The sequence below is a fragment of the Hemibagrus wyckioides genome, linkage group LG23, assembly GCF_019097595.1.
Source record: "Hemibagrus wyckioides isolate EC202008001 linkage group LG23, SWU_Hwy_1.0, whole genome shotgun sequence".
NCBI lineage: Eukaryota > Metazoa > Chordata > Actinopteri > Siluriformes > Bagridae > Hemibagrus > Hemibagrus wyckioides.
Window position 1 is genome coordinate 1,467,354 of NC_080732.1, and position 12,500 is coordinate 1,479,853.

The following is a 12,500-nucleotide window of genomic DNA, read 5'->3' on the forward strand; positions in this document are numbered from 1 at the left end:
AAAATAAAATAATAATAAATGCAACCAGCATAAAGGAAAAAGCCAAACAATTTAATTTGAATTTAAAAAAAAATCAAAAATAAATAAAAAATTAAAAATAAATAAATTAACAAGTTTTTGAAATAACTAATAAAATAGTAATAATAAATAAACAATTATTTATTATTAATTAAATTAAAATGTAATATTTTTAGATGTTTATTCTATTATTTTTTTATTTTGGGTGAAAATTGGTGAAATTTATCACACCGAGAAAATAGAAGGTTAATATTATGATTAAGAGTCTAAAACCTGAGACAAATTTATATCTAAATCTCATTTGCTTTGGAAAGACACGAGACTAAAATCTCACGCCTTAAACTTCAAAGTAATTCCAGATCTCCATGATGGGATGAACTGGTTTTCAGCGGGAATATAAAAGAGCCAGATTCCTTTAATCGGACTAAAAATGATCCACGGTAATGGAAATAATAGAGACTTAATGAGGAGCAGAGTCGGAGAGAAAAATTCCACTTGACAAATAATCTTATGACAAATACAGACGGAGTCACAGCTACTCTAATCTATTCCACACATGCGTGCAGGAACCTTCTGCATTATACATTTCCTTTTCATAATACATGTGCACCTATACTGTAGAAATGTTATGTCTTAAATTCGCAATTTCTAAACGTTAGAGCGACTAAACACTGAGTCACGCACGAGTGACCTGAGGCAGGCCTCCTCCACTCTCCTCCTCTTCCTCCTTCTCCTCCTCCTCCTCCACACACCTCAAATACTCAAATGTGAGGTAATAATATAATTACAGCACAGGGAAGAGGTAGAGGAATGAAAAGTCTCTCGCTGACACGAACACAATGTGGTGGAAATCATTCCGCTGATGTTAGAGGGCCATTAAGCAAAAGCAACAATATTGAAAGGGAATTGAGTTTCTTACAGCACATCATGAGCTCCGCTTCACAAAGGTCACAGAAATACACTCGGGTGCATCGGGAGAGATGAATTACAATAGGAGCCCTCTATTAAAACGGGTTATGTGCGTTTGTATTTGCACAATTGAGCCACGTAAAAGAAAGAAAGAAAGAAAAAAAAACGATGACATTTTGTCTGAGGGAGCGCTCGGAGATTACACCGCCTCGCTGGTGCGTTTCTCGGCTTTCTGACACGGGAGATTCTTTCTCCAAAAAAGCCGCAGTCTATTTTGGAAGCACGGTTTGCTCATTTCTGTAATTTCACGCCAGTGTCACGTTCTCCATACGTTAATGCGCTCGTTCTAATGTGCTGTCATTTCTATAGTAACCGTACAGTTACTGATATGCGAAGATATGGGGAAGTTTCTGTGAGAAGATGTTTAATTAACAAATTAGGAAGGAGTCTCCAGCGTCTTTAGGAAAGTCTTCAGGACACAAGAGTCTTACAGGAAAAAATAATTAAACAGTAAGTTCACCTCCACATTGATTATTTTCCAATAACAGCACCCCAGAGAGAGTGTATTATTCCTCACACACTGGCTTTGTTGCCGTGAAAGAAACCTAATTTGATCTTTTTATCAAGCTGCTTCATTGTCTGGACGCAACAAAGGACTGCTGCGTCATTTTTTTTTACTTTGCTTTATAATATAATATAGTATGTGCGACTGTTGTAAAACAAAACGCTGATGTTAGCGTCCAAGATTGGAGCTGTTCACACGCTTAATCTTTTACATCTTAAAGAAAAATCACTGAATTTCCCTCTTAATTCCTTAACCGGAATAATTAGCATCTAATTGGATTAGCATGCTTTACCTGACCTGAGATCAGACTCAAAGCATTGTTGTGAGCCTTCTCAATGAGGTCAGTACATCTCAGAGGCAACACTCAGCCGCATCCCCTCAGGCACACGTATATTTAAAGCCTAGCTCTAAAGAGGTCACTACTTGGCTGTGAGCAACGTCACGGCGGATTAGTGAGGATCTGATGCTCTTGAAGAAATGAGAAAAGGTTTCTCAGGCATGGATTGAATCACATTTAAACTGCAAAGGAACCTACCAGTGTTGGTCCGGTATGTCCCAGTATGTCCTGGAGCAGGGGGTTCTGCTTGACTCTGACTCAGGCTCCTCATTGGGCCTTTCTGGTAAACGCGGTCCTCATAGATGGGCTCGATGTGGTGCTCCGGGGACTGCAGTGGTCTCAGATCAGAACCTGTGTGGCTGTGCTGACTGCTGTATGAGCTCCGAGATCCTGTCAGGAGAAAAGAATATGTTAAATCACACTTCCTGGATTCCTGAAGCATGAGATGCAGTAGAGCTAGCTAATGTGGTTTAGCCTGGAGATGAAATTTCATCAGGTGTGATGTGTATCACAGGAGCACTGCTGTGGTGAGACCACAAGCATATTCTTCTGGATTATTCTCCTCTAGATTTGAATACAGAATGATTTAGTTCCCCCAAAAACCCCGAAATGCACCCTAATATTATCCCACATACTAAACTCTGCAGTATTTAAAGCACCAGAGCTGCAAAGCTTATCCTGGCTAAGAGACAACATTATCAGAACATTCAGTATGAATTCAGCATATTCCAGTGAAGAGGTTTTGGAAGTCTTTTAAGGTTTCAAAAAACAAAAAAGTTCTTAAAACTATGGTTTGTTCAGGATGTTAGCAGAAAATTGCTCGGTTACACAAAAACTCTAGTAGCTGTGGGTCCACTCAAGTCCAGACCCTGCATTAATCCTGGAATAGTTTTTCACGCTGATACAGTCATTTCAAACTGTGTATCGATTGTACAGTTTTAAAGTTGTGTCTGCTGGGTGTGGATTTTCTTTATTAGTTTTGATTATTTTTCATTAATTCATTTATTGTCTGGAATCATTTTATCCCAGTGAGGGCCACACCAGAACACAGAAACACTGGGAATCTGGCAAAGTGGGACTTCACCCTCTATGGAACATCTGTCCTTCCTCACCTAGGGGCAATTTAGAGTTGCCTATCAACCTACCAGCATTTTTTCTGGACCGTTTGAGAAAATGGAAAAAATCTATCCTTTTTTCCCATATGGACATGGGAGAGCATGCAAAACTCCACCCAAGCTCAAGGTCAAACTGGGAACCCTGAGAGTTCCCGTTCACACCCATGTTTAATTGAAGAGAAGTTAGAGCACCAATTTCAGGTGAATCACAATGTTTGTTTGTGGACCTTCCATACTTGACCAAATGCATCAGACTCGAGTGTAAATATCCCAAGGACAAATCTAAACTGCCCCAAAATACAAACACTTCTGGTGCTTTTTAAAATGGCTGAAGACCATGATCTCTTTTCACTCCCAATAAAGTAAAGGGTTCTCCAGAGACAGAAGGCTAGATAAATGAAGCAGGTGTTTGAAGCATAACCACTGGTGAAGGGAAGATGGAAAGGCATTACTATTTCATCTCACCGGGATTGCACTCCTCCACAAACGCAAATCCATACCTCAACACCTCACGGTACTCCGTACCTTTCAGTATGGACAATAAATGGGCAAACTTTCTCAAGGAGATTCAAGCATCTCACCAGTTGCCAGCTCCTTACAAACACAATAAAGTCGCTCCCATAATTCGCCCTTGAGGCACACCCATGCCAAGTAATGTGTGTGTATGTGTATATGTTGCAACACACCAACTTGCAGACCCCTGCTCCAGCTCAGCAGATGGCTAGATCAGTGTCGGCTGCTATGCCTCTTCCCGCCGTAATGTAATTGTGCAAATGTTCAGACAATAAGAAGCTGCAGTTAGAGTGGGCTCTCCCTGTAATCACCTTATCAGTGTCAGCCAGGCGACTGCCTTCACTCGCTAACCCAATTCCTCCAAGGCTGTGGAGAGATCCTCGCGGGGTTTCCGGAAAGCTCTGTAAAAACATTCACCATCTGGAGAGCACTATCTTAAACATTCTACTCTGTGAAGCAGCTGCTTTTTAAACTCAGAAGAGCCTGAGAAACAACATGGCAGTGAGCCAGGCTAAGAAATTCATGTTTGGATGCCCTCCTGAGCGCTTAACACCGAGAAAGAATTAGACAATAGAGAGGAAGGTAGTTCTTTTCAAAGGCTTACTTGGAGTCCTGAGAACGCTGGGGTGGGGTGGGCTGGGGGGGGGGTCTGTAACTTCTTTGTAATCAGGAACCAGAGAGCCTGAGGGTTTCCAATGATAAATCTATTGATCTGGGAGTCCCCAGACCTCCGCAATGAAAATCATCACTCTAGAAAAATGTTTAGAGGCAATTCTTGTAGCTAAGCACTTTGCACAGGTAGATCTACCCAGGAAGTCTGAGATGCAGACAGTCAGCCAAATAAATATAGACACACAGAGAGAAAATAAAAAGTCCTGAGCTATGATTAATTGAGCTCTTCTCGAAGGGCAACTCTCACCAGACAACTTCTCCACAGCCAATTTGGAAGCTAAGCATTCGTCCAGGCAGATTTCGTTAAAATCAGAAAGACGGACAGCCATACAAATAAATAAAGACAAGACAGAGAGAATGATAAAGTCCTGCGCTGTTAATAAGCAAGCTCTTCTCAGAGGGCTACTCTGTGAGTTCACTAGGAAACTTTTCCACAGTCAATTCGGGAAGCTCAGCACTTCGTTCAGGTAGATTTCGACTCATCTCCTGTGCAGTTCCCTGTGTACGTTAGCACAATGTTCCCCTGAAGATAGTTTTCTACTGAGGCACAACTTCAACACAACTCTATCTCTTTTTCTCCACATTATTCACAACATGATAAAACGACATATGCAAAAAAGAGAAAGAAATTCACAGGAGTGTGAGAGCTGCGGGACTGCGGACTGCTACATATTCATTAGCAGGAGTTCAAATACAGCTCTCTACTACCTGGGTGACTGAAACCTGAAAAACTGCAGCATGCAGCAGAATCAAGGTAAGGAATAAAACAGACAAAGTGAACAGCCATCACTGTCTGCACAAGTCAGGATCAGTGGTACCTCAGCGGTCAGCACAAGCAACCACTCATCCTTAGTAAAAGGGATTTGGTCAGGGTCACGGTGGAGCCAATATACCTTGGATGCCAATCCGTTGCACTATGACACCATGAAGGTGGTAACTTTTCCAGTTGCCCCACCAGCTGCCCTGACCAGAAGCAGTTGCAAGGTCAAATCTGAGGACTGTCAGCTCTTCAGCAAGGTCCTTAAGTCTTGTTTATACCTCATGTCATTTGGTTCATAATTCCTCTCAATTGGTCATATTTCCCTTCAGCTATTTTTCATTTCCCCTTAATTGATTCCCATTCCCTCTCAGTCAGATCCCATTTCTTGTTGGTTGTTTCCTTGCCCAATCTGTCGGGACCCATTTCCTGTTGGCTGGTTTCCATTTCCAGTCTAATGTTTCCCATTTCCCTTCAGTTGATTCCCATCTACTGTCACTTGATTCTCGTTTCCCTACAGCTGATTCTCATTTCCTGTCCGTCGTATCCAAATACTCATTACGTGGTTGGAGACATTTGTGTCTTTCCATTCAACACACACACAAAGATGCCGTTTCTCCTGCATGCAGTGTTTAGGAATTGTTTTTTTGTGTAAACTACCGTTTTAAAGCCATCTTACCCAGCACTCAGTAAGACTTCTTACTATTACTAGTATCATCATGTCCTCAAATGAGGTGACACCGAAAACTGCAACCTCCCACTCGCTATCAAAGCGTTCCTCCCTGCTGGTTTGATGGACAGTCTGCGAATAGCTGAGAACCTCCTACTGTTCATTCCAGATTGAGGAAGTTCACTTCAGGCATTTCTGCAAGGGCAATAAATCAAGGTTTTACCCTCAACCTTTAAGGATCATATCCTGCCTCGCTTGCTTCAGATAAAAGTACCTGACAAGCAAACCCATTTAAATGCTACGTCTCTTTACTTACTTTTCTTTACGTGCTGAAATAAATAACAGCCATGCCACCTTCGCAGCATTCTCGCAGTAAAAGGCTGAAATGCTCGGAGTGACAGTAATGCATTGTTCTGCTGTATTATTAAACCTACATAGTGTATACCTAACAACAGGACAGTAACAAGACATAAAATCCACTAATGGGAGCATAAATTCCTTTTCAGGGAATAAATTACCTTCATTTCAGGAGAACATGCAGACCTATTTCAGCGCTATAAATCTCCTCAGTCTTCATCTGAAGTGTAAATTGTTTACAAGCGAGATTTAGCGTAAGAGATTTTCTCTCACGGCAGATTGGGCTTCCCTTTTTTTCCCCACTATACCTTTGTGCTGATGTCCACTCTATTTAGCATGTTATTCTCACTGGACAGGGGCTATGCTGTGATTCCTCAGCAAAAAATATATATATATAATAACACAATATTTTGCTAAGGCTTCTGGGAAACTTTGCAGAAAACCGAAAAGTACATCTGGTTCACACAGTTCAGAACAGCAGGAAATTTTCTAGCGTTGGCTTTTTCTAGTCCATTATTCCTAATACAAACACCCACTAACTTAGTGAAGCACTTAGACCTCCAACCTCTTTAATGATTATCTACAAGAGCTCGACCTGGATGACTGAAAAGCTTCTTGGACAACTCAATTCAATCTCACTAGAGCTTAAAAGCTCCTACATTCTGCCTAGCCATCATCAAAAGCAGGTCATCTAACCACAGAAAGGAGTTAAAGACATACTGCATACTCTGCAAGGGTTTTCTCCACCACTTAATTCCCCCAATTTACATCAAATTGCCTTTCAGCACAATTTAGGCTCGACTCTGTGACACGGGAGGGCGTGGCTGGAGGTTCGTATAGAGGAGAGTGCAAGGATACAGCGGGAGGCTAGCCTGGTTTAAAGTAAAAACGCTGGAGTAGATCTAAAGGACGTGAATATTTATGATTTTGCCTCAACATGGAAAACCTTACCTTATCAACGAATATACAGGTTCTGAAAGGTTTAACCAAGGTTTAGGGTTTCTGACCAATCAGAAGCCAGAATTTTACAGGATCAGTTAAAAGGTTTCACTGAATTAACACCTACAGAATCAGAGGTGCGTTTCGTATGCGTTTCGTATCTTTTTTGCATGCCATGTATCGCTGTAGGTTTCATATGAGGACCGAATGAGTGGTTTTTAAAAATGTTGAAATCAATGGCTCTAACATCAATGTCTCTGAATCAGCTACAGATTTTGCTATGACATCTCACGCCTCATCTATCGCATCTCCTCTTATCATGTTTATCATCAGCATTTTTCCAGGATGCTAGCTGCCTTTGACAACAAACTGAAACTGCAGATGAAGGCCAGGTTTTCCGTTCACACAACAAACACAAAAATGGACACAGGATTGTGTTTGGGAAAAATGGCACTGCTTATAACAATGCGCTGAAGCAAAATCCGATTCTCTTTAAAAAGGTTTAAACGCTGGATGTGTGCCTCTGGCTCCGTGTTGTGACATTTCCATATTAACATCTGATTAGATTTTTAGACAGAACCGGATGCCGGTGTATTTATAACACATGTAGTCATTTACCCAAACATGACTTACATTATCTGAACAGTCAGTAAACGCAGTCGTGCTAATAAAGTGCCGCAGTCACAAGAGCGGTGTTAAGTCCAGCGCCAGTGTTTGACAGTTTGATGTAACTACAATACGCGGAGCTGAAACTATGTTTTGTACGATGGCCGAGAAGTTCAAAAGACAAAACACAAGGAGAATTCAGGCAAAGCGGAAAAGGTAGGTATAGTTTGACAATGGAATTCTTACCTCTGATTGGACGAAAGCTCCACAAAAGCTCGTCTAGCACTAGCTCTAGGATGCACGTCCGCAACACTATGTACTACATAATCACGTCGGAAGGTCACGTGTGATATAGGTGGAACTACAGACACTAGTATGGAGAAGGAGGACCACTCCGAAGTTGTTGTGTGTGGAATGACACCAAGTTATATGAGCTAGTGGTAGATGAGTTTTTGTGTTTAAAATGTATACAATTTTTAAATTTTTCTAAGAAAATGACTGATCGTTTCGCTAGATAAGAGCCTTCTTCCTGGGCTGGGATGGTTTAGAGCTGCATTTAAACTGCATTCTGCATACTCGCGGGCACCACTGAAGTCCACTATATGGAGAAATTGTGAACTGAAGTAAACTACTGAAGCTAACCGCTGCAGGTTAGAGAGAAGCCCAGTGAATAATGACTACGACTATGTAAATGGAAAGAGGTGACACCAGTTGAAACCAGGGACAAATCATAGATGCATCTGAGCTAACTCAGCGCTCCAACACTCTTCTCTGATGTCCTTCTAAACATCACCAAAGAATAATAATAATGAAAACTGAAATATTTCAAAGGACCTCATGTTATCTCCACACTTAAGGACTGTAATCAGGGCTGGACCTCCTCGGAAGCGTAATCAGCTATGCAGAAAGAGAAAAAAGGAGCGAGAACCTAGCTCAGCTCCCACTGCTCACCTCCGCCCTGCTCCGACTTCATGCCATGAAACAGGATTGTGCTTGTTTTTCTAAAAAACCTGTTTGTACACCAGGATCTGCTGGGTCTTTACCTCATTTAACTGAAGGTCTGTTGACGATTTCTCTTTGATGTTGGAGATTCGGAGCGTTCTGAGTGTCAGAGACAATCACACTTCAGCTCGGGGAGAAAAGAACATTTGTAGACGCACATAAAGAATTCATTGGTTTTATTTAAAGCTGGGTTTCACTGTGAGTGCAGAGAACTTTCCAGAAGGCCTGAGCAAGCACAGTGACCTAAAATCTCCATGGTATAGCTTCCTCATCTTCCTCACCTGGGGAATAATTATACAGAATTCCTTATATAAAATATTTATAGCACAGCATTATTGAATTCTGCTTTCTGATTGGTCAGAAGTCGATCTTTACACTTTCTCAGACCGTATTAATAACGAATGCGCTCATTCTGATGGATTATGGTTTCTATAGCAACAGCTCGTTCACAGGGGCGTGTACGGCAGCCGCTCCACTTATATGTGTTTAATCAGAACGGTTTCTGTAAGGAGTTTATAAAAGTGTATGGAAAGAGTCTTGTGGTGAGGATACATGGTGAGGATGACCGCATGATTCATGGTGAGGATGACCGCAGGATACATGGTGAGGATGACCGCAGGATACATGGTGAGGATGACCGTAGGACACACTGCGTGACCATCTTGGCCACCTCGTAAACCAGCCTTAGGAGGAATAAAACACTTTATGACCCACTGTTGCAGAATAATAATGAATCGTTTTCCACAAAACAATGTTTGATTCCTATAAACAGACCGACAGAAAGATAGATCATTCGATCCGCATGATTTGGCGCAGGTTTTACACCAGATGTTCTTCCTGTCGCAACCCTCCCATTTTTTATCTGGTCTTGGGACCAACACTGACAGTTAACTGTTCAGTTGCTGGGTTGGTGCCCTGCCTGGGAATCGACCCCGGGCTGTGGCAATGAGAGCACAGGATCCTAGATAGATAGATAGATAGATAGATAGATAGATAGATAGATAGACAGACAGACAGACAGACAGACAGACAGACAGACAGACAGACAGATAGATAGATAGACAGGCAGGCAGAAAGACAGACTGACAGAGAGACAGACAGACAGAAAGATAGATAGATAGATAGATAGATAGATAGATAGATAGATAGATAGATAGATAGATAGATAGACAGGCAGGCAGAAAGACAGACTGACAGATAGAGAGAGAGACAGACAGACAGACAGACAGACAGACAGAAAGATAGATAGATAGATAGATAGATAGATAGATAGATAGACAGACAGACAGACAGACAGACAGACAGACAGACAGACAGATAGATAGATAGACAGGCAGGCAGAAAGACAGACTGACAGAGAGACAGACAGACAGAAAGATAGATAGATAGATAGATAGATAGATAGATAGATAGATAGATAGATAGATAGATAGATAGATAGATAGACAGGCAGGCAGAAAGACAGACTGACAGATAGAGAGAGAGAGAGACAGACAGACAGACAGACAGACAGACAGAAAGATAGATAGATAGATAGATAGATAGATAGATAGATAGATAGATAGATAGATAGATAGATAGATAGATAGATAGGTAGATAGCCCTCAAGCGTATCCTGATCTACTCAGAACTCTGTACTCAGTAAGATCTTCCTCTAGCTCATTGATGTAAAACAAAAGACAGCGTGTTGAGCGCTCAGTGAGCTCTGCCAATACGGAAACAGCTAGACAAACACTCCAGACACGCCGCCCACCAGATCATAACATGGCTGGCACTCACCAGCAAGACTGCCAGGCCTCTGCAGCGTAGCGGTGGCATACAGCTCGTGTGAGATCTTGTACTGCTCTGAAGAGTGCACCAGCCTCTTGGTGGGCGAGAGCGTGGCGTAGCTGCCCACACTTAGCTGTTGGTGCAGCGGCGAGGCGTTGTTGGACGGTGATGCCAGACGGATGGGTGAACTCGAGGCCGTGCCGCCGGCTCCCACGGCATTAATAGGGGAGCTGCTGCTGTAGGACTTAGCGAGCCTCGCGGGAGACGGCTTGGGTGAGGAGGATGAGGAGGAGGAATGCAGGCGCTGGGTGGTGGCGTAGGCGGTAGCGTCCGAGGCCGAGCCCAGACGCTGGAGCTTGGTGGCCGAGCCGGCGGTCGTGCCAGACGGCTGCATGGAGTTCAGGGGAGAGCTGAGACGAGGAGCAGGCAATGTGGAGCTGGAGTAGTAGATTCCCGAGGATGGACACAGCTGCTGAGGTTCAGGGCCATGGCTCTGGGGTTGAGCTGCGCGACTGGACGTCACCTGCAGAGAGAAGGAGGAGGATTAGTGCCAGGGTTTGAGTGATGGAAAGAAGAGCTCTCGGTATGCTGTGGCTTAAAAGCAATAAAAGAGCAATGATTTAAATCATTAAAAAAAAGATCATTATTTTCATCATTTTCAAAAATCCAATTTGAATGCAATGAAGCAAAGAGTAAATATGACGTACCACATAACAGCAAAATCTCTCTGAAATATGAACACTGCATTAGGCAGCAAATATTAAACGTGGAAGAGGAAACAGATTATTGAGATCGGATCTCTGCCTTCTTTAGCCTTTAGAAAGGGAAAAACTTTCTATAATAGATTAGATTCAGTTCCTTGAGTGACCTTGAGTCATGTGAAGGTATTACTGCTGTCTAGAAATATAAAATAAAGCATTCAAGCGCTCGAGGGCATGCGCTCTCAGGATGAGAGGAAAAGACAGAAAGAATGACGCAATTTGACCAACCTGCGATAAAGTCATCAGATGCACGAGCGCGGGTATTATTGCTTTTATAAAACGCGACAAAAAACAATACAATAAAAAAACTCTATGGTTCGATAAATATTCTATTATTAATAATATTCACCATAAGCAGCTCTTCAGGCACGCAGTGTCATTTTGGTTGCTAAGCAACACGGTAAAGATTGGACCGTTGTACGGTCAGTGCGATAGCTTAGCCGAAGCGTGGAACCCAAACGATCCGCTTCAAAAACACGGAATATTATAAAAGGTTAATAATTCAGATGACGACGCGTGCTAAAGTGGAGAAATATCCGAGCCGCGACACAGAGCTGTAAAAATCTACAGAGATGGAATTCAGTTCAAAGCGTGAAGTTAAAAACGGTAATAAAGTAGGGATGAAGCAGGAGGTCATCATTTTCACAGAGGCTCCGCAGAACGACGCTGGAACTCAACTACAAATCAACCCCGGCGTTTACTCCAGCACAGAAACTGCGAGCTCTCACAAAGACAAACATTTCATTACTGCTGAGAAAAAAACACACAGAAAGACACATTCTGCTGAAAAAGTTGGAGTCTGATTTCCGTCTGAAAAATTACTGAGGGGAAAAACCGAGGAGGATTTATCATCAATTTTATAGGGATTTCTGGATTATCACTAAATCATCACACCTTCAGGGGAGAGAGAGAGAGAGAGAGAGAGACAGATAGATAGATAGATAGATAGATAGATAGATAGATAGATAGATAGATAGATAGATAGATAGATAGATAGACACAGACAGACAGACAGACAGATAGATAGATAGATAGATAGATAGATAGATAGATAGATAGATAGATAGATAGATAGACAGATAGACACAGACAGACAGACAGACAGACAGATAGATAGATAGATAGATAGATAGATAGATAGATAGATAGATAGATAGATAGATAGATAGACAGACAGACAGACAGACAGACAGACAGACAGACAGACAGACAGACAGATAGATAGATAGATAGATAGATAGATAGATAGATAGATAGATAGATAGATAGATAGATAGATAGATAGACAGGCAGGCAGAAAGACAGACAGAAAGATAGACAGACTGTTCTTTTCCTCCTAAATCAGTGTTTCGGGTCAGGACAGAATTTTAGTCTCATGTCTACAGGGGTTTGAAAATAACCAGATGTTGCAAACAAAACACACACACACATGCACACACACAAACACACACACACAAACACACACACACACACACACACACACTCCGTCTGGCCCTGATAGCATTACTG

At 42.1% G+C, this 12,500-nt stretch overlaps 1 protein-coding gene across 5 annotated transcripts in view; it reads right to left on the bottom strand.

The window, feature by feature from the left end:
• ctnnd2a (catenin (cadherin-associated protein), delta 2a) overlaps positions 1-12,500 on the bottom strand; it is a 298,449-nt gene that overhangs the window by 116,604 nt on the left and 169,345 nt on the right. For all 5 annotated transcript variants that reach the window (XM_058376504.1, XM_058376506.1, XM_058376508.1 and 2 more), the window contains 2 exons: positions 10,240-10,753; positions 2,028-2,219 (listed from right to left, as the gene is read on the bottom strand). In XM_058376504.1, coding sequence (XP_058232487.1) covers positions 2,028-2,219; positions 10,240-10,753 — 706 coding nt within the window. The remainder of the gene's footprint in view (positions 1-2,027; positions 2,220-10,239; positions 10,754-12,500) is intronic.